The sequence below is a fragment of the Hevea brasiliensis genome, chromosome 7 (genome assembly GCF_030052815.1).
Source record: "Hevea brasiliensis isolate MT/VB/25A 57/8 chromosome 7, ASM3005281v1, whole genome shotgun sequence".
Lineage (NCBI taxonomy): Eukaryota > Viridiplantae > Streptophyta > Magnoliopsida > Malpighiales > Euphorbiaceae > Hevea > Hevea brasiliensis.
The window spans coordinates 104939450-104962716 of NC_079499.1; the positions used below are offsets into that span (position 1 = coordinate 104939450).

At 32.7% G+C, this 23267-nt stretch overlaps 4 protein-coding genes across 4 annotated transcripts; 3 read left to right on the forward strand and 1 right to left on the reverse strand.

Annotated features, from left to right (window-relative positions):
* The first annotated feature begins 252 nt into the window (after nucleotides 1-252).
* Nucleotides 253-3961, forward strand: LOC110644280 (B3 domain-containing protein Os01g0234100). The gene is made up of 6 exons (XM_058150451.1): nucleotides 253-452; nucleotides 572-675; nucleotides 1764-1926; nucleotides 2012-2218; nucleotides 2796-2886; nucleotides 2989-3961. Exons 1-6 carry the CDS (start codon nucleotides 423-425, stop codon nucleotides 3612-3614), a joined length of 1221 nt encoding a protein of 406 aa, XP_058006434.1. The 5' UTR covers nucleotides 253-422; the 3' UTR covers nucleotides 3615-3961.
* Nucleotides 3962-12343: 8382 nt separating this feature from the next.
* LOC110644278 (transcription factor CSA) lies at nucleotides 12344-13807 on the forward strand. Its single transcript, XM_021796977.2, has 2 exons — nucleotides 12344-12642; nucleotides 12784-13807. The coding sequence occupies exons 1-2, from the start codon at nucleotides 12489-12491 to the stop codon at nucleotides 13524-13526; spliced, it is 897 nt and encodes a 298-aa protein (XP_021652669.2). The 5' UTR covers nucleotides 12344-12488; the 3' UTR covers nucleotides 13527-13807.
* Nucleotides 13808-15417: 1610 nt separating this feature from the next.
* LOC110644300 (photosystem I reaction center subunit N, chloroplastic) lies at nucleotides 15418-16679 on the forward strand. The gene is made up of 3 exons (XM_021797004.2): nucleotides 15418-16154; nucleotides 16267-16392; nucleotides 16487-16679. The coding sequence occupies exons 1-3, from the start codon at nucleotides 15861-15863 to the stop codon at nucleotides 16574-16576; spliced, it is 510 nt and encodes a 169-aa protein (XP_021652696.2). The 5' UTR covers nucleotides 15418-15860; the 3' UTR covers nucleotides 16577-16679.
* Nucleotides 16680-16826: 147 nt separating this feature from the next.
* LOC110644299 (probable polygalacturonase) lies at nucleotides 16827-20922 on the reverse strand. The gene is made up of 5 exons (XM_021797003.2): nucleotides 20199-20922; nucleotides 19339-19459; nucleotides 18782-18956; nucleotides 18299-18369; nucleotides 16827-18189 (listed from the first exon to the last, which is right to left on the reverse strand). The coding sequence occupies exons 1-5, from the start codon at nucleotides 20637-20639 to the stop codon at nucleotides 17555-17557; spliced, it is 1443 nt and encodes a 480-aa protein (XP_021652695.2). The 5' UTR covers nucleotides 20640-20922; the 3' UTR covers nucleotides 16827-17554.
* Nucleotides 20923-23267: the final 2345 nt, after the last annotated feature.

Below are 23267 nucleotides of genomic sequence, written 5' to 3' on the forward strand. Positions count from 1 at the left end.
AAACTTGATTGTTTATTAAATAAACTTAAAATTGATCTCGAGCTGGAGTTGAACTAATTTGTGAATAGTTTAATTCATTTACTGTCTAATCAAAACTTGCATGTACTTCTTCAAATCATTGAGTTAATTGAAGAAAAATTATAAAAATAAGCAAAAGGGATCGTATTATTAACTACCACACCTCAGAATTTAAATCATAATTTACTTTAAAATCTACCCTTTGGAACTATGAAGTGACAAGTTAGGCAGTAGCCGTACAAAATTTGAATTAAACGGTCCTTTCAGCTTCACCTTCCTCCGATCGCCTTTCTATATGTGGCTCTCGAGCCTTTCCTCACTAATGCTTGCAGGACGAATATCCCAATTTCAATATAAACAGTTGATTTAGAGGCTTTGGGATTCTGCTACTGTTTAACAAAGCTATGGCTGTTCTTCCTGCGGACAAAAAGCTGGTTCACTCTTGCTCTTTCTCTCTATCTCCCTGCTATTTCATCATTAATAGTATGAATTTATATGAAGGGTAAATGTTTCTTTTTTTGTTTTAATTTTTCTTTCCTTTATCTGTTTGCAGCCAAAGCGAGGAAGGCCTGCAAAGATGAGGGAAAATTTGCTTGGTGGAAAATCTTTAGCTGTAATAAAAATGACTAACAAGCAAGTGAGAAACCCACTAGCTCTGTTTCTAGTTCGTATCATTTAGTCCCTTTTCTTATGATCTATTTTTTGTTGGTTTTTCAAGTCTTATAAAGGCAGGGAAATGAAATCTCTCTGGTATTTACAAAATTCCACTTGTTTTTTGGTGGGGTAGAATTGAAAAACTATATGCGTGCATCTTCCTTTCGAATCAGAATCAGAAACAGAAATTTTTGTTGTTGTTGGCTTTCATTTGGCCACTCATTGCATAGCTTAGATCTAATTTAATTGTCAAAAATTTCAAAGCAAAGCACTTTGTTCCTATAGTTCTAGTTAAAAATTGTCTGTGTGATGAATGAGCTTTAATTTGTCAGGTGCTACGATTGTGCTCCCAACAATAGTATGTTGTACATACTTTTATCATATTTTTCTATGGATTTTTAAAGCAAGTTTTGTTTGCTTATTGTTTTTTTTGTACTGCTTGGTTTTTGTTCTTGAATAGGCATTGTGAAGGCTTCGTATCAGTAGTGTCTTGTTTCTTGGCAACTTTTTTGCCAATTGAGCTAGCTATGTAGGCTTCACATTTACATAGTCATATACACTAGGGGCTGAAGGTTGCTTTATGAGAGGGATAAATGTCTTGCATTTCTGAATATTAGAGTTCTATAACAACTAAAATGCTAATAAGGGAGATAAAAATAATTACATCTTTAAATAATTGTTCTACTTTTGGGCTACTGATAACAATAACAAACAATGAAGCTTGGGTCATGTTTTCTTTCTTTCATTGTTTTCTGGTTTCTTTTGCTCCATTTAAGTTCCATCCTGTTAAAATAATTTGGTTCCTTTTTGTTGGATTTTCAGATTTATTGCAAAGAAAGCACTATGCATTTCTTTTTATCATTAATATAAATAAACTTGGGATGCGTATCAAATACTCTCACCATTTTAAATGTTAAAATGGTAAAGATGAACTGACAGGAAAGTATTGTTGACTCTTGAATAGGTAACATGCCATAATCCAACAAAGCCAGAAAGGTCAGTGCAATCAATTTGATGGTTTCTAATTTTCCTTTACATATCAGAAGATGAATATACGGTAATAGCCCTGCCTTCATTTTTACAACTTTCAGCCATAAACGGAAGAGAGTCACAACAGCCAGTCTATATGATAATGAGGGAGTTAAATCTGCAGTCTTGAAGCGAGCGGAAGAAGTTCAAGCAAATCTAGTACCTGAATTTCCTAGCATGATAAAATGTATGCTTCCTTCTCATGTTTCAGGAGGATTTTGGCTGGTAAATGTTAACCGTTTGTTCTCCTTTCCCAAATTTTCACATATCTGAAGAGTTATTATTTTTACAAGCTGTTTTTGAATGGTAGGGTCTTAATAAGCAATTTTGCAATGAGCATATGCCAAAACAAGACACGATGATTGTTTTGGAAGATGAAAGTGGAATAAATTATCAAACAAAGTATCTTGTAGAGAAGGTAGGCCTTAGTGGAGGATGGAGAGGTTTCAGCATAGCTCACAAGTTACTGGAGGGCGATGTCTTGGTTTTTCAACTAGTGAAGCCAACTAAATTTAAGGTGCTTGTTTGAATCTTCCTTTAAGGTGTACGTATTAGTCTTCCAATTAACACTTGTGTAATTGTTTATTTTCTGTCAAATAAGAAATGGAAGGAATTTAAATGCCTTCAAATGTATTGGAATTACTTTGAAAGCAATCCAACAGAACAACTGATTTAAATTGTTCCTTTGTTTTGCATGAACAAGATGCTAGAAAGTAGAGAAACAATTCAGATGTGTAACTTTTTTAGTCTAGACCTGAAAGAACATGATCTAATATCTTTACATCATTTTTTTTCCCTTAGATTTGTTTGCTTTTAATATTTTGGATAATATGTTATCTTTGGCTCTTCAAAGGGTTAGCGTGGAACTTAGCAACTTTTTTTTTTCTTCCTGAACGTCATATTGTAATGGTGGGTTATTTCTAAACCTTCAATTGAACAGAGACATTGTATCATAAAAGAATTTAAAGACCAGCATGTGAATGCTTATTGCTGAAAGAGGGTTTTGTTCTTTGTAGTGGATTGTGAAACATCATTCAGGACATTATAACAGTGTTGTATACTTAATTGCTATTTTCCTTTTTCCTTCTTTGAAGGTCTACATTGTGAAAGCAAATGGTCTAGAAGAAGTCGATGGCGCTCTTGGCCTTTTGAAATTGGATGCTTGCAAGAAACAAATGAGTCACGGTATGTTGTTACACTTTTTAGATTGCACTTACTGTCACCTGTAAGTATAAAGAGTCATGTTGATTGCAAATTTATTCATTGTCAATGTTATGGTTCATGCAGAGAATCTGAGTACAGCTACTGAAGAAATAGAATATGGAAGTGAGGATTTTGGCTTTGATGTTTTGGATGGAATCAGATTGTCAGAATCTGCTGTTGATTTTAATCAAGTGAAAAGTTTCAAGGATTTTGACATTCTCATTAATGGTTTAGTTATAAACCCTGAGCTATCCAAACACCTTCAATCCAAGTATTATGATCTTTGCTGCAGCCAAAGATCATTTCTCCATGAGCAGCTTCTTGGGGGCCTTAATTGTAAGCTGGCTGCAGGAGTAATAGCGGAGACTATTAACATTGCTGATGCCATTAGAGCATCCAAGCTTACCACCCCACCAGAAAGTTTTGTTACTTGGCAGAAGACTTTGAAAGCGTTCCAAACACTGGGAATGAACATCCACTTCTTGCTTGATCGGTTGGATCAGCTGAAAAGCCTTGCTGCAAAGTCAAAGAGGCATAAGGAAGCTATACTTGAAAGAGTTAATGCAGAAGAGGAGATGAGAACCCTTGAGAAAAGGCTTTTGGAAATAAAAGAGATAACTAGTAGACTTGATATCGAGATTCAGCAGTTAGAAGGGAATGCTGAGAATTATGAACTTAAGTTCCAAGAATTGACTAAAGCCCCATGGTGACCAAAAGCATGATATTGCTATTTATAGTTTTTTGTTGGGAGCAAGAACCTCTGCTTTTCTAAGGTCAATGGTTTTTGTGCAGGGATGGATGTACATATAACCATCAACTGGTGATTTTGGCAAAGAAAATACTCGCTAGCAACGTTTAAGAGAGTATTTTCTACTCGGATAGATTGAGACTAATCTTTCTTTCTTTCCTAGTTTTTATTTTTTGGGTTTCCCCATGACAGGAATGTAATTGTTCTATCGACTAACAGAAGTGTTGACTAATTGCAAGTGGGAATTTCTGTCCTGATTCGAAGTTGTTGAACAGAAAGTTGTAATCAAGAAAGTTTCTGATTAACAAATTCAATATCCCACATTATTCATTCTTGGTTATTTTTTGATTACCGCAATGTGCACACCCATTTTATCTTTGAAAATTAATTACCATATACGGAGATAAATATTACATAACTGGTGTTTATCTAGGCAACAATACACCTTTATCACACTAGCCATCTTCATAATTCTTTACTCTGCATTTAAATGTTTATAATTACTGTGCACAGTTACTTGAGAACCTAAATTGATATGAATACATGGTTATGGAATTATATGTGAATGTTAGTTCCACCCTATTTTTCATGTATGTATTATGTACCCAACCAATCAAAATTCAAGAACTATATATATATATATTTTTATATAGGATCAATCATATTTTGTGATAGGACATAATAATGTGTCAATCATTGATTGGATTGGTGTATATACTGGGTGTTGCGCTAGTGAAGTTTGGTATTTGGAAAGCTCATATTGTGAAATCTTTTGCTTAGAAGATTATATGCCCAGAAATATTTTGCTCCCTGAGAGGTAGAAAGCCAGCCTAACACATGATGAAGGGAAGATGAAGGAAAACATCAAACGCAAGCAAAATGCAAGATTACAAACTCACTAAGATGCATTAAATTGTTAGATTAGCTAGTAGAAAAGGAAGTGAAATAGTCAGATACCTTATGTAGAAACCTTCAGGAAGAAGAAGAATGATACAACTCCAGAAAAAATATTCTTGTTGGGTGGAGAAGGGAGAGTAGATAAACAGGCCAGGAACCAGGAATGCCTGTGATGAGCATAACTCTTTTTTGAATCTGAAACAAGATTTCGATTTGAAAATAAATATTGTAAATAATCAAGGATGCCAATTAATGGAGTCCTCCACAAAGTCATTAAAGGATGCCCTTTCTGGCTCTGTATGAAGCTCAGATAATCCATAGCCTCTTAACAAAATCTCCGGAAACCCATGTTTGAAAACCATTGCTGAAGGGTCTACAGATGAAAAAGAAACTTTCTTTATTTTAAGACTATTGAAAGATAAAAGAAGCAACTGGATGAAAAATCAAATATTTGTTTTTGAATGATTTGACAAAACCACCTCACTAGTCCATAAATTTCTCATATCACAAGTTGATAGCCAGAATCTTTGTTTTGAGTTACCGTTGAAAACGTCAATACAGCTAAATAGATTTTCAAAAAAGATTTTTTTTATTTTTTATATTAAAAAATAAATGCTTCAAAAAAAAAAAAATGTTTATAGTATATTTTTAATACAATTTGATGTGTATAGATGCCTTTTCCGGCCCATTAGATAGTATTGTCTGCTTTGGCCCTCTGGATCTCAAGGCTTTGTTTTTCAGATCCTTTTTTGAGGTTCAAAAGCATGCTATCTAAATTAGAAGGCTTGCCACTTATATAGTTCATCATTTTACCCTCCCTTTTCGATGTGGAACTCGATTCATTCTTACCTCCTGTCCTGGACCTCAAGTAACACCTAACTCTTTATCGCAACGTTCTCTATGCGGTCACTGCCATCCCAAAGAGACAGGTTGTTACAAATGGCTAAAAAATAAATTATTAAATGTGGGTGCTTCATATAAAACGCATTAAACAGAAGAGTATAATCACAAAAAGTTCGAATTTTTATAAGAATGAACTCATATGAGAATGAATTTATCAACAATTAGATTAAATATTTACATCGAAATATATATAAAATTAATTAAATATTTACCCTCCCTTTCAGATGTGAAACTCGGTTCATTCCTACCTCCTGCCCTGTACCTCAAGTAACACCTAACTCTTTATCGCAACGTTCTCTATGCGGTCACTGCCATCCCAGAGAGACAGGTTGTTACAAATGGCTAAAAAATAAATTATTAAATGTGGGTGCTTCATATAAAACGCATTAAACAGAAGAGTATGATCACAAAAAGTTCGAATTTTTATAAGAATTAACTCATATGAGAATGAATTTATCAACAATTAGATTAAATATTTATATATAGATCTGTATACTCTCTATATATATTTTAATTAATTTTACATATATTTCGATATAAATATTAAATATAACAGTTGTTAAACTCATTTGTATATGAACTTTAGTTTACATTATATGTACCCTGAGGTGAATTAACCTCCTTCATTAAAAAAAAAAATTCATATACAATATAGTTAATTTTTCTATATGATTTCACTAAAAAAATTTTTTACCTATTAAAACTTTTAAAATATTATTATATATAATAAATTTAGACTTATTATTTTAATTATTATTATATTTATCATACACTAATTGATATTTAGATTAATAGTTATTGTGCTTATTATACTTACTATTTTGACAATTAATATATAATATATGAAAAATTCAGTATATCTAATAGTTTGTTTATTTGTAAAATTGCCTTTAATATTACCGATTACAACTGCAAATATTGAAAAGATATTTTTCTGCTATAAAAATTTTAAATACTCAATTGTGTAATGAAATAAGAAATTAATTGTTAAATAATTTTTTAACTATATAATATTTATGATAGTATTAATAATAAAGCAACTGAAGCAACACTTTTAGAAAATAAAATCTCGTGAAGATAATTATAAATTTAATATTATAGAAAAAAATTATTATTTTATGAAATTATTTTTTATTTAATTAATTATTATTAAATATTAAAAAGTTTATATATATTATTTTTTTTTCTTAATAAATAATTTATTATATTATATAATATTTTTTTATTAATTTAACCAAAATAAAATTGTTTAACCAATTAATTTAATTTTCTGACCCCGCACGTGAGAAAGAGTAACTTTAGTATCATTTTCTTCTAGAACAACTTGACATGAAATGCAGAATAATGAGATACATTTGTTGCCAAATAAGAATAAACAAATTGAAAGAGATTCCCCCAAAGCCTCTCACCTAGACATGGGAGCGGTCCGATTTTAGGCTGAAATCGGAATTGAATTGGTGGTTCCGGTTCAAAAGGTTGGAGACACAAGATCAAATTGAAAAATACCTTTCAATCTCGATTTTAATTCAATTTGATTTATTCCAACGAAAATTTTTTTTAAATAATTTTTTATTCTTTTAAATGGATAATTTAATTTTGATTTAGAATTGGATCGAACTGTTGAAATCAATTCAATTTGATTTCAATTCTGTTCAAGGCAATTCTAATTAAAATAGGATTTGACCTATTCTAATCCTAATTTTCAAAAATTTTTTATTCATTTAAATTGTGAGTTCTATTTTGATTCAAAATCAAATCGAACCGATTTAATTTTGAGCTGCTCCTGTCCTGCAGTAACTTCCCCTTTGAGAAGGGAAGATTACACGAAAATGGAATTTTCTAAATGGTTTTCTGCAAGTCAAAGATATGTAATTAATCTGTGACCAAACAAGTTTTTATTCGATGCAAGTGATTAGTTGAACCTCGTTAGGGTTGGGCGAATTCAGATTTGGGTTATTTTAACCTTGTTTTTCAAGATAATTTTAAATCGGGTCATCTCGAAACTTATATATATATATATATATATATATATATATATATGTAGGGAAAAAGGAGATTTAATTTCAACTTAAAAAGTGTAGCAATCGACTAGAATCGGACCATTCTTTATCCGCCAACCAAGCTTGTTTTTTTGCAGGAATGAACTCATCTAGACTCTAAGCATGTCATAATCTTTGATCGTTCGGTGCAGCCACTTTGACTACTAATTTTTCACCATATCAAACCCATTTTTCTATTGAAATTTCTTACAAATTGCCCTTAATTTTCGGGGTTATGTTTGTTTTATGAAAAATATTTTTTATATTTTTTAATATTTAAGATAATAAAAAATATAAATTAACGAAAAATATTTTTATGATTAAAAAAAAAAACTCATAAATACATATTGTTAATTTAATATTATAATCAAGTAACAAAAAATATTTTTATGAAAAATATTATTTTAAGAAATATTTTCTATAGAAAATATTTTTTATATGTAAGTTTTTTTTTTTTTGAAATAAATAGAGTTTTAAATGTAAAAAAATAATAATATAAAGAAGTTATTTAATTATTTTAAATATAAAAATTAATTTTATTAGCCTCTTTTTTAATAGTAGCTTTATTAATGATTTCAAACAAATATTATATATGGAAAATTTTACAGTACACCATAACACAATAATTTAGTGTAGACCCTCATAAAATGGAAAGAAGATAAATTTATATATATATATATATATATATATATATATATTTTTAAAGTTAGGGATTTGTGAACTGAATACATTGAATATTCCATTTATAGATGTCTTATATAAGACGACATTGCTAAGGCCGCCTACACTTTTTGAGATATCTTTCATTTTAGTCAATAATTAACTAAAAATGACCACATAAAAATAAAAGATTAAAAACCCAATTTCCAAAGACTTGTTAATTATCTTTTCTTTTCCAAGAAAATTCTTTTTCAAACAAAAAATAGTGTCAAGGATTAAACTTTTGATCTTTTACAATATGAAATGACAACGGTAAACTGTTAATTTGGTCGGCGGTTACTGTTATAAATAGCTTGTATGTTAGATAGTATAGAGAGAAAGAATTTCTATATTATTAAAATATAAGAAAGTGAAGGAATGGCAAGAGTGAAATATGTATAGAATTATATATATATATATATAATTCAATATATATTATTCTATTATGGCACTTAACAAGTAGATGTGTCTATAATGTAGACATATATCAATTCTATACAAACAAATACAATGTTTGTATAGGTATCTGATAATAAACAGACATGTCTATTCTATACAAATAGTCACAACTATTTGTATAGGTATCTTTATATATATATATATATTTAATTGGCCTTTTTATTTTGAATTTTAACCATCACAAAACACATATTACACTTAAAACAAAATTTGGTTTCCTCCCCCACAAATCTTCCAATTTGCTCCATTATAAGTAAAATCACTTGGTTACTTCAGTTTGCCCAAGAGCCGTTGGAGTCAAAGAATTTTGCCCCCTTAGCTCATCTAGCCTTGAATCCAAGCTCGAGGATTGTAGCCGAAAGTGGCTGAGATTTGATGCTTGGAGATGGAGCGGGAAGTGACGGCAATGAGAGATAGAGGGGTTAGAGGTTGAGGTGGTGGTGCTGCGAGCAAGCATAACTAGGCAAGGAGTCAAATGCCCATGGCTCTAGGAGATATTCAAAATAGGATTTATTTATTTTTGGTATAAACTCAATTCATTACGAAATTAAGATAGTAGGATCTACTTATTAAATATATGAATCTCATATTTTTGTTTCTTAAATTCATAATAAATCGATTTAGATAGGAGTAAGCACTATTCGATTTGAATCGAATCAAACTATCTTAATTTGATAATTTAATTCGGTTCAATTTTGGAGAGAAAAAAATCGATTGAATTGAACAGAACTGAATTGCTTTGTTGATTTTTGAATTGATTTATTTTTATAGAAAATTTATGAATTATATATAATTATATATATATATATATATATATAAATTATTTAATTTCATTGATTAATGGTTATTAGGTTTAAAATAAGGTCAAAATCATACTAAATAACTTAAAAATCAAGTCTAAATTAAAAAAATAATCATAACTCAAAAATCAATCAATTCAAACTAAACCAAATCAAAATAGAGCAGTTCGATTTAATTCGATTTTTTATTCATTTCAGATTGATTCAGTTTTTAAAATATAGTAATTTGTTAATTTGATTTTAATAATTCGATTCGGTTCGATTCGATTTGAATCGAATGCTTAACCCTAGTTTTAGACGAGAATTTCCCTCGAAAATAATGCACATGCATGCGTAAAAATTCATTCCACCACACATGTGTGGAAAAGGAAAAAAAAATAGAGAAGGTAACAAATTTTCAGGATTAATTAAAGCACGTGCGCAAGAATGAATTCTACCAAACTTCAAAATATATGAATATTATTAATTACTTTTGATAAGTTTTCATTTTTACTAGAATTAGTGGACAATAAGATCCTTTACTTAATTTCTCAACATTTCTAGATATATAATATAATATAATAGAATATAATATATAGTCATCTTGTGTAATTATAAGTTTAAAGAATATACACTAATTAAATTCTTTATGATAATTAATCTTAATTTGTCCTAACTTGGTGTCTAACTCTAGAGTTATAACTCATGGATCCAAAAGAAAAGTCATCTGATCTAATTATAGTTTTAATGAATTACATGCTAAAATTCCTTAATCCATGATAATTAATCTTCCTTTTTTTTTTTTCTTTTGAGAATGATGATGATAATTAATCAATCTTAATCCTAATTATATGCGTTTAGCTCTAGCTGGTTAACTCATTGAATTAATTAGTCCTTTTCATGACATATATAATCCTTACTTAATAAAATCTAACAATAATTAATAAAAGAGTAAGAATTCCTATTTCATTCGTCCATCATTAACCCAAGACATATTCCTGTGAGTTCATATATTTAATAGATAGATCTCATTATATATTTTATATCTTGGGTTTACGATGAATTGAAATCCTATTTAAAATTATTTAAAAATAATAATAAATGCATCGAGTCATTGTAAAAGAATTATACTTTTAATTATACGCTAAATGTAATTAAAAAAAAACATGTGTTATCCAAATAATGTAAAACTAGCATATTATTTTTAAATAAAAGTAGGTAATTGAAATTTGTTTGTTGTTACTTATACGCTTATGATAGACTTGACAAATCAAAACCTTTGAGAAAATGACAAATCAGAAGGAAAGAAAGAAGGAAGAAGAAAGGTTATATAACTAATATCTGGAAGGTTTGGTGTAAAGGGTTTTTAATTAGTTTAAAGAAAGGGAAAGAAAAATATAAAAAGACTGACCATTTATTATTGAAAATTCTAAATTAGAAAATAAAACCCTAATTATTACTATAATGATAACAAAATAAAATAAAATAAAACAAAATTTTAGTTATGAGAGAATAATTTGATTTCTTGGGATGCAAAATCTAAGTCAGTTAAGATCTCACTTCATGAATAATAACTTGATCATATGTATTCATCTTCTTCCACCCTATATACATATATATATATTTAATAAAATCCATTAACTGTTGCTCTCCAACAATAATATAAATAGATTCAATTTATCATTTATGGACATTAATAGTTATTTTCTTTAATCCCATGTGATGACTAGGTTAGGTTGTGGGGAGAAATGGTGGGCAGTGGAACTGAGATATCAACGAATTCATGATCTTAGGGATGTAGTGGAACAGAAATAAAACCTAAATAGGTTTAGGGATTTAATTGAAAAAATATATACATTTATATGCTTTTTTTTTCGCTTTCTATTAAGTGAGATTCATATATTAATATGTTAAGAGAAATAAAATTTTATATGCTACATCAAAATTTAATGAAATAAAAATGAGTTTATATTAGCCAATGAATTAAATTGTTGAGAATAATATCTACATTAGTCACTGGATTCATCATGAAATTTCCCAATTAATGAGGTGAGGAGAACTTGAGCTCCATTCTGTCTATAGCTAGCTACCTACTTAAATGAAAAGGAAACAATAGAAAAATAATAATAATAATAATAAGTGGATCCAAAATGATAATTTGTATAAAGATTACTTTGTTTCTGCTATTTTTCTTTTCTTCTTTTGCATGCAATCAACTAATATTAATTAAATAATATGTCTTAGATGAATTGCCTAGTTAATAAGAAAATTGAATCAAATTAAATTACTATAAAGATAAAATTGATTATATATATATAGGATTCAAATGAAAGTTGTTAATCTCTCTGAGGCCTCCATATGGCTAGAAAACACAAATGCTTACCTCTTACAGCTTGAGACCTAATCTCAAACTAATTTTGACAGCAAGTTATAGTTTACTTCAACAACTCCCTCTTGCAGGAATAAATGATTTTTCCTCATATATCACTTCAATAACATGCATTGAAACAAAATACTGCTAACTTTGCAATACTATAATTAATCTTGTGAGATATGCCCATCCATATATGTCATTTTGATGTTGAGAAAGAAATTTTACTTTCTTTTTTGGATACATTTCTGTAGAAAGAAATTTTACTTTCTTTTTTGGATACATTTCTGTGTGTATACTTAAACTAGCTAGATTATACATTTATGGGAATACATTATATTGCTAATATTGGAAAAATCCGGCTAAAACATATCAATCGGAAAGTCGGAAAACATATAACTCTCTATCGGTAAATTAACAAACTTCTGAGAGAAAATTTGATAAAATTAATTAGGAGATTTGTGTGGGGACAAATGGTCATACTCATACACCGAAAGGTCTAAAAGAAGATAAAAATCAAATTATATATATATATATACATACAGCCTATATAGTAAAAGTGACTTCTCATCTATAACCCTAAAAACAGACCCACTTCCTTATTCTTTCTCTTTGTGCTGTTCTTGAACTTTAACTTGAATCTTGCCATAAATTTTGCAGTTTGATTGTGAAGTATTAGATGCAAGGTGATGGAAAATGGTAGAGGTAGTAGCAGTGATAGTGGTAAGAGTTGCCATAGGGGACACTGGAGGCCAGCTGAAGATGAGAAACTCCGGCAACTTGTCAATCAATATGGTCCTCAGAATTGGAATTTTATTGCAGAGCATCTTGAAGGAAGATCAGGTAATTAATTATATATCACGATCATGCTAAAGAAATCTCATCTCTCTCTCTCTCTCTTGTCTCTCTCGGTCTCTCTTGCTTTCCCTATTGCTCATGTTCTAAGAAATGGATTTTTCTTTTCTCTCTTTTCTTGATTGGCAGGGAAAAGCTGCAGATTGAGATGGTACAACCAACTTGATCCCAACATCAACAAAAAGCCCTTTACAGATGAAGAAGAAGAAAGACTTCTGAAGGCTCATCAGATTCAAGGAAATAGATGGGCTTCAATAGCTAGGCTTTTCCCTGGAAGAACAGACAACGCTGTGAAGAACCACTACCATGTAGTGATGGCAAGAAGAAAGCGAGAACGCCTATCATCTGTCTATGGTAAGAGAAGTTTCCATGTTCATCCAACTGAATCTAACAAAAAAACTGCTCCTGGTTCCAATTTTGAAAGCTGTTATAGGCCTCATCAACAACTAGTTGATCACTCTAAATTAGGGTTTCGAAGCAGTGTTTGCTTCCCCATGTGTTCAAGTTCATCTCCTTCTTGGACTATTAGTGCTTCAACCATCACCAACGAGTCGTTAAATTTCGATTTCTTCAATGGAAAAAGAAAGGATTATATGAATTCATCAAGTTCTTGTTCTCAGCACACTAAAGAGGGATCACATGGCTTTAATGGATCCATCTATGGTGGCTGCTACCAAAGTCTCTTTGGATCATCACCTCAGCTCTCTAGCTTTAAGAAAGTTGCTCCCAATAATAATCCTTTTGCTTTAGTAAGTTATGGAGATGGGGGCTATGCAAGCAAATCAGCTACATTGCTAAAAGAGCAAGGAGATGGAGCAATCAAGCAAAAGGATGTTTCCTTTATAGATTTTCTTGGTGTGGGAATCTCTTAATTATGAGCTTCAACATAATTAATCTTGGTATCATCTTCTCAATTTTCCTCTATTATCTATATGAAATTTAGCAAGGAGAGGAGATGCAGCTAGCTAGGTACATTTTGTTTTTTCACCCATGATTTTAGAACTTTGGTTATGGCCTTTTGTTTTCTTTTTGTTTTCTTTGTTTTCTCATTTCCCCCAAAATTGTCAGATGAACTCCCACCATAAAAAGAGTTGATTATGTATGATTTGATCTCTAGAGGAAGGTGATATATATAAGTTATTTTCTACCTTAATTTTGTTGCTTTGAGTTCTTGATGAGCCCTATATTAATATATAGAGATGCAAGATATTTGATATTGTTGAAGTTTTTGGTCCTTGTATTAGTTAGTTGACATGTTCCAATCTAATTGTGATATATATTCGCATATATAATAATGCTATATGTTTGGAATTTTTTGAGCTTCATGGTAATGGAATAAATTGCATGCATCTCATGGTATGTAGAAACACACATTTTGAAGTTATACATGTTCTTTAAGAAAAATATTTTTGGGGTGCATATATAATGATTGTGTTGAATAATTTGATGCATTATCTGAATGAAAATTAGGATTCTTATAATACGTTAATGGATGTTCTATGTATAATTTGCTTGAGGGGATTGGTTTGGTATTATCACGTGGACCATTTACTGCAGATATGTATAGGCATTCCTTCAATGTTTTTATTTTGTGTAATTTGCATACTAGAAGAGCTTTGCACCGATGAGTTTTAGTTGGGTAATATCGAATTCGTCTCCAAAACTATGAGGCTTGACTTTAAGTTCAGTCAAATAAATTAAAAATAATAATAATAATTAAATTTAGAGAGTGTTATTTGCATGCATGCATGCATGTGAGAAGGAGCGTTCATTATATCTTCGTCTGTCACCCAAATACATGATATGATCATCACCCACATGTGAAGAAAGTAGTAGCTAGCTGGCATGCATTAATTCTCATGTATGTATGAACATGATCGATGAATGTGGAGAAAATTTAAAATTCAAGTCTATATATGTAAGTTTCACTGATGCAGTGAAAACAAAGAAATAGGAATACTCCATTGCTCCATCTATTAAATAAATGACATGGACTTAGAATAATGGCGCATGAATTGGTACGTGTAAAAAGCTTTGCATATGTTCTGCACAAGTATTTTGTCCAATTCACACCCTACCCTAGTTTGCTATATGAATATGATTATGAATAATAAAGTTTCAACACGAATCGGATTGGGCTTGGATTGAGAAATTGGTTTCGAAACTACTCCAAAATTATTGTCTGAATGACCAATTGTACAAGCCTGCTTGTGGGTGGCCACTGGCCTCGTCCAGTTTCGATTTTAATTCTTAAATTCAGGAATTTGGGATCAAATCGGTCTCCCTATTTCGATTAGTGTCGGTTTTGATTCGTATAACAGCCAATAATTTTTCAATTTTCTCTTTTGTTAAAAGAAAAAACTGATTTAACGTTAAATTAAACCGAATTAATTAAGTCAATTCTGATTTAAAAAAAAAAAAGAATATAATTGTAATCCTAAGTTAGATTGCGGCGATTCCAGCTCTAAGTCGGATAAATTGCATCAATCATATCTCAATTTATGTCATTATCTTATTTTAGTCACTTAACTTTAATTTATTAAAATAAAATTTTTGTTAATTTTATTTCAGAAAAAGTCTTAACTTATCATAGCAGGTTTTCAAATTAAATAAAATAAAATAAAATTATCTTTTTACTCTTTTTTTAAAAAATTTTTTACCTTTATAAAATTATCCTTTGCTAATTAATTTATATTTAGAGAGATGTAATTCAATAAAATCAAATATAATAAAATAATTTTTTTTTTTCATTCCTTCTCCACACAAAACAAAATTAAATTAAAAAACCTAATAATGGTAAAAACATGGGGAACATAATTTTCACAAACAAAATACTTCCTTAGAGAATAATTCCCATATCCCAAATTTGTTAATCTTATACAATAGCAACTCTTTGGCGTCAACATGTGCCGTGCAGCAAAGAGAACACCAAGCACACATTAATTTTGATTTCAAAGTGGACCCAAGAAGCATGGTGACCACAAGTCTTCAGGGCCACAAACACCACCATTAAGTGCAAAAATTTGCCAATGGGAATGAGGCAATCTCACCTTATCTAAACTCCAACCACAACCTTCAATACACACATCATCTCCTCCTTCCACATCACTTTTTATCAAATATATTCACACCAATCTTACCATTAGACTCATCATCTTTGTTAAGGGGAAAAAAAAGAGAGAGAACTTTAGAAATTTTTTTCAGCAATGGCAGCCATGAACTCTAGTGTTTTGGCATGCAATTATGCCATTTCAGGCACTGGATCTGGGTCATCTGAGCTTGCCTCAAAGCTTGCTTCAATGCCTGCAGGTGTTTCCTCTGGCCCCAATTTGCCTGTGATCAGAGCCCAGAAAGCTAGAGCTTCTTCTGAATCCAAAAGTGAGGGAAGGAGAGCTGCTATGCTTTGTCTTGCAGCTACCGTTTTCACCTCTGCTGCTGCTGCTTCCTCTGCCAATGCTGGAGTCATTGAAGAATACCTTGAAAAGAGCAAGGCTAACAAGGTTTAATTTGTTTGCTGATTTGGGGTTTTATAGAGTAATAGCCAATTTAAATCAATTTTGTATTTAGATTTAAGCTTCCCCCAATTCGAAATTTAAGCAGTTGTTTTTGTAGGAACTGAACGACAAAAAGAGGTTGGCCACAAGTGGTGCAAATTTTGCAAGAGCATACACAGTGGAATTTGGTTCATGCCAGTTCCCTGAGAATTTCACTGGCTGCCAAGATCTTGCCAAGCAAAAGGTTCAACTAATACATACTCATATATGTGGTTGAATCAATGATATATAAGCTATGATATTGATATCTTATAATTTGGTTTTCTTGGTGGATGCAGAAAGTGCCTTTTCTCTCTGAAGATTTGGCTTTGGAGTGTGAAGGGAAGGACAAATACAAGTGTGGCTCTAATGTTTTCTGGAAATGGTGAAGTGGTCAAGGTTTCTCTTCAAATTTCCCCTTTTCCAACATGTATCTAGATCATCCAAGAATTAAACTTTACACCCATTAGAACTCTAATTTTCTTTTCATAATTTGTTCCCGTCTTTTATTTTTTATTTTTTTTTTTATTTTTTTTTTTACTTTGCTCAATAATTCTGCAAACTGCAATATCCAAAGAGTGGATTTTGAGAGAGAGAGAGAGAGAGAGAGAGAGAGAGAGAGAGAGAGACTGGAAAAAGTATCCTAAGAGACCAATGCTTCGTTTTCACTCTAATTATAAAATCCAGATAATGAAATACAGAAACCAGAATTACTCTGAAGACATAACTTCGAAAATTCTGTATGCATCTCTCAGGATAGCAAAGAAAATTAGTTCCGTCAGATTAATGAGCAACAATAGCTCATAAGACACTGTTGAAGGCATCAGCCTTCTTTGGCTACAAAAACAAGGCCAAGAAGGAGATGCAAGGAAGAGATGATGAGGACCAAAAATCACTGAACAAAATAATGCATTTTCCAAAACCAAAAAAAGAAGTTACATTTGTATATCCTGGTATTTTTATGTGCAGCCAGTGAGCGACTAATCACAGAAATTTTAAAAAGCCAAGTATTGTATAAGAATGAAACCTCCAAGCAAATCTGTAAATCATTCAGGCGAGTCAAAACTGCTCAAGTCAGTCAGCCTTCAATTTGTAGTCTGGCACTTATACCAGTAGCATTCTGAGAACTCCTTGATACAGCAGCTAGAATCATGCCAAAGCAAAGAATTATTCAACTCCCAAACTGCTCTATGCAGACCCCTGTAATATGATCCTTCAGGTCAATCCAATTCAACAAGACCTGTAACATGGTTCTTCAACTCTAATTTGATCATTGCAGAGTTGCGGACCATCTGCCAAAAGAAATTGGAGAGACCCTCCAAGTTCAACCCAAACTCTAAAATACTTTCCACATTGACCATTGAAGCTTAAGAGTGTGAACACCAAGATGTATTGACATTATTCTGCAACTGGGGACAAGGCATTGGGAAGACCTCTTTGGCAAATCCTGAGACAAATTCACAATGCCATAATGCAGATGATGCCAGACCAATTAGTGTAACATTCTTCATGCATATCCCATCAAATGGTGCATCCTTGATTCCCTGCAAAACTGGGGCTTTTGTTGAATTCAAACTCACCACATTACTTATAGAAACACCTTTCACAATTGGCATTGCGTTTGGATCCCAACCTTCATCAGGGTGATCATTGGAGCCTCTGCTGAACCTAATGGGAATCTTGACTCTCTCCATTGTTATATTACTTATAGTAATATTTGCTATATATCCTCCTCTGCCTATATCAGTTTTTATTCTCACCCCTGCTGCTGAATCCCAGACATGCAAATCTTCAATTGTTACATTAAAGATCCCTCCAGACATCTCGCTACCTATTCCAACACCAGAGCAAGTTGGAGTTGTGCCCGAAACTCTCTTCACTACAATGTTTGAACTTGGATGAGCCATTTTGATGCCATACTGATCCCATCCGCTCTTCACTGCTACAAGATCATCCCCACTCTCAATGTAACAGTCCTCAATACAAACATTGGTGCTCGAGTCTGCAATGGGAAATATGCGAACAAAAAAAAAAAATTTGATCCTTTTCCCCTTTGTCCTAGATACAATTGGTGTGGGTTCAAAGAAAACACGAAAAGACAAGTAGCACACCTGGGTCTATACCATCAGTATTCGGGGCATTCAGGGGAGCCAAAATTGTCATGTCTTTAACCACAACATTGCTGAAACAAATAGGAAGTAATATTAATTCTCCAAATGTAGTATTTAAGTTCAAGAAAAATATGAACAGGTACAAGTGAACAAGCACACTAATAAAAATTGGTTACACGTATCATGCTTGATTTACAACTCCTATCTTATGCCCCCATGTCCCTAGCAAACCTAAGATAAATGAAGCCCACAGGAAGAGTATGCGATAAGTCAACACATTCAAAAGACATTAGAATCTTGTATGAAGAAGAACTCATGAAAACAAACACGGTAGTATATGTTTTTGCAGAAAAGGGATTACAAGGGAAGAGTCTTATCATTCTTCTACATGTTATCCACTTAGTTTATTCCATTAATCATTTTAAGTCGACTACACTTTGAAGGAGAACACAAACTACTAAGCTAAAAAGATGAGAGAGAAACCTGCAGTAAACAGGGTGTATGGTCCAAAATGGAGAATTTCGGAAAGTGAGATTGGAGATGAGGATATTATGAGAGTTCATTAGTTCTACAAGGTGTCCTCTGGTGTGCTTCAATGTTCTGTTCCACCATAACTCCCACCACATCTTCCCCTGACCATCAATTGTCCCATTTTGCCCTGCAAAGCGGAACTAACTGATAAATATTATTGATGAAACTTTTGGACATAAAATAAAGAGCAAAATTTTCCAAAGGACATCATGAAATGACTTTTCGCTTATGATATTTCCAGCTAGCTATTTGCTGGCCATCAAATTCAGAACAATGTTTAAAATTTAAGAATATTTATGAACTGCCTAATAATGGTATGAATAAGATTTATTCCCCTCTTTTCCAGGATTCATGATCATGTATTTGGCAGAATGAACCATTTTTTCCTTCAATTTTTTTTTCTTTTCCTGCTTATGTAATGAAAGCACACAAGAGACCAATCAGTGCAAAGAATTATCACTTTGTAGTATTCAAGTGCCAGATAGAAGCAATGTGAAAATGCTGGATACCTGTAATGACAACATTGGTAAGGCCATTTCCATGAATAAGGCTAATATGTCTTCCTCCTAGTCTCTCCCTCCCTCTTCCATAAGAAGGCAAAGGCTCTACAATAGGCCATTCCTTTGGGTCCTATTATTCAAAGACAAAAAAATTCATCAAAAATAAGTAAAAAGAATGCATTAACTTCATATTTGAAAAGATTATTCCCATCCAAATTCACTCCTACCAAGTCAAGAATCAAGAATGCGTGCATTCTGTGTTCGTCACTAACAAGAAAAAGAGGTGCCTGGTTTCCTCTTCATATACATTACACCCAATAATGCACTAATTCAATATGCAGGGAAATAACGATCCAACAACTCCCAATCCAACACGTATCAGATTTCAGATAAATGAAAACCCTTTTGTACAACATGCATATTTTTCAGGTAACAGCACCAAGGGTTAGGAAAACACATTGGAGTATTGTGGGTCCCATAAATTGCCACTTGCACATGAATACCTACCAACCATTGACATCTTTTTGTTTTACATCAGAAAGAAAAAGGGTTACAAAAGGGAGCCAGAGGCCCAGAGCATGATAACTGCGACCAAACTAGAGAATTATTTCAAACATGCTAAAGTTGATTTTTCCTTTTGCATCCCAAAATTTTCAGCCAAAGCCAGCTTTCTTTCTATTCTATTCTAGTCATGTCTTAAAAGCAAAAATTTTGAAAGTTAGAAATCAATGGAAAACTCGTTCATCAGCTAAATACAACGATTACACTCCAATTAACATAAGCTTTATAATCGATCAAAATGATCAAAACCCAGAAATCTATCAGAAGCAAAGAAAATTAAATAAATCGAGAAATAAAAGTTATCGTACCTGAGAGCCTAGAATAACGGCACCCTCTTCAAGAAACAAGGTGAAATTACTGGTGAGGTTAATGCTCCCCGTAAGCCACCTCCCCTTAGGGATATTCAACTGGGACCCACCTCTATCTCCGAAACGCTGCATGTACCGTATCGCTTTCCGAAACGTGTCAGTATTTGACGTTTTCCCATCACCAACACCACCAAAATCCTCGATAGACATGACAACTTCTCTCCTGGGGAACGCTCGGAGGAAGCCGACACAGCTCCCAACATCCCCGGAAACACCGGGTTCGGACAATCCCGACATAAGTCGTATCGGGTAAATGGTTCTGGTGGTAATTTGGAAGGACAAAAGCACTATAAGGGTGATCAAAAGAATAAGCGGCGACCATGAGAGCCTGGTTACCTTACCCATCATCGCACCGCCAAGGTTTTGCTTCTCACAATCCATTCTCTGTAACCATCATGGAAATTCAATCACCCCCACCTCAAAAAAAGAAAAAAAAGATTGCTTTTCTTCCTATATGGTGTTTATCTTTGACAGTAATTTACAGGACGAGGATGGTGGATAGGTGAAGACGAAGGTTGAGAGAGGTGGTGGCGGTGGTATCGTGTTCTTCAACGTCTTCTTTTTGTTAGTTTTATATAATATGGACGGTGTTGCAAAGAATGAAAGAAAGAAGAAGCCGCGCTGCCGCTATTCACGGCATAAAACAAAAGAAACGGTATTTTCTGGTAAGCGTGTGAGGATCATGTTCGCCACGTGATGCCTGATGATTACTTGTAAGTTAGGTTTTGCTTTTGGTTAATCCATTTTTTTAAGTCATCAACCTTTATTCTTTATTTTTTAAAAAATAAAGTCTTTGACAATTTGGTGCTAATTAATTTCCACATAGCAAAATTGTTTTGTTTTTCCCTTCCAATGACTTCTTAAAACAATTCTCTATGTGTGATTCTTTCTTAATCTCTAGCATATTTTGATATTGTATATTTACTCTTATATAAATTAATGTCTCAATTTAGCAAAAAAAATAATAAGATATATTAAAATTCTATTCCATAATAACTTTTTTAAGTAGTGTTTATTTTTTATTTAGTTAAAATATTATTTTTTATTTGTATTTTTTAATGAAATAATTAATTTTATTTTTACTTTTTAACAATTAATATCAGATCACTAACTATTAATAAAATAATAAATAATTATTAAAACAATTAAGAATTATTAAAATAATTAATATTATTAAATAAAGCTTAAGAGTAAGAATGATTATAATGTTTTGAATTTATTAATGTAATTTTTTTTAATAGTAAAAAATACATTTAATTGTAACACCCCAAAATTTTAAATTTTATGAGCATTTTTGGTATTTTAATTTTATTTAAATTTTAGGAATTTTTTTGAGATTTTTCGGATTTTAAAAAAATCGGGTTCAATTTTTCGAAAATATAAACTTTGATGATTTTTAAAAATTAATTTAAAGACCACATGGCAAAACTAAAAATATATTTGGAGTCTACGTATTTTTCTGAGTTTTCTGGAATTTTTGAACCTCGTTTTCGATCCCGAGGCAGAGTAAAAATTCAAAATTTTGTATTTCGAATCGAACCGGCCGAATCGAACCGGACCGATCGAATCGGACCGGCTCCCTTCCCTTTTTCTTCCTCCCGCGTGCGTCGTTCCCTCTTCCTTTTCTCTCTCCTCCCTCCACCGGCCCACCTCCACCGCCCGGTAGGCCGCGCGCCACCCAGCCTCCCGGCCGGTACGCGCTAAACGGCCAGAAACCGCGCGCGAACTCCCTCCCTCGCGTGCGCTGCGTTTCGACTTCCCCGGCCAAAATCCGGCCGATCCGGCCACCAATCGGACCGGGTATTGTGTCTAAAATCATCTACTCGGCGAGAGCTTTCCATAGACACCAAGAACACCGAAATCCATCGAGCGGTTTGTCCAATTTTTGCTAGGGAAGTTTTTAGCCCATTTCGACTTTTGAGCTAGATTTCTCGAAAACCGTGAATCCCACGAGAAAACCGAGGGTACCAGCACACTCCACTCGTCTAGAGCTTCGCGGCGACATAAATTTCGAATTTTTCCGACACCGTTTTTTGGTGGGTCCCACGGAACTTCGCAGTGTTTTTCCGAGCATTTAATGAGCTTAGAAAATTCTGAAAAAATTTATGTACTAACCCCCGTGTTATGAGCTTCGTGTATGTATCCTCAATTAGCGGAAATTCGACAGTTGTCCAGGTCTGTGAATTTCCGGCCAGACAGACCCGTTACTGGAAAAGTCTCCGAATTGGACCGAGGTTTTGGCCACCCCCCCCATTGTCAGATGTCCCGAGCGCGTTCCCGAGGTCGGAATCGGCAAAGGTAAACCCGAACCTTACTTTTTCGTAATTTTCTAGTGCTTAAATAGGATTAAAAATCTATAAAATATTCGTGGTAGCTTAGAAAATTATGATTCTTTTTGCAATAGCTTAGTAATATTGCTAAGGACCACGGGGCAAAGTTTTAGAATTTTTAGAGCTTGTTGGGGCAGTTTTTGCAAAAATGATCAATTATAAGGACTAAATTGAAATTTTACATATTGTGATGAATGATTGATTTGATGGGCCCAGGAGGGGCTGTGTGATGTGGTTGAGTTGTGGATATATGGATTGTGAGTATAGAAGTGTGTTTTGAGTCCTTTTGCAGGTTGGGTAGGTCCTAGGTATAGGGGAGACTCTGCCGGATTTTCGACACGACTTAGGACGTATTTGGTCTTTTTCCTTGTTTGTATGGGGTCAAATTTATTAAATGATTGTAATAAAAATTGTCAGGTGGGCCGGGACAGCCTTCTTCCTCCGCCCAGCCGCCTCAGTGACCACCGTCAAGTCTGTGAGTAAAATATTAATTTTAATTGTAATTTCGATATTATTATATATTCAGCATGCCCATGCATCACTTATATGCATATATTTATGTAGTTAAACTCTAGGCACTATTTATGTTGCATTCATAACTGTTAGCGTGCCATGGATATTGTTGTGGTAATTTGGAGCAGTGTGCGTGCATTGGCGTGCGTGTGATGTGGTGTGGACT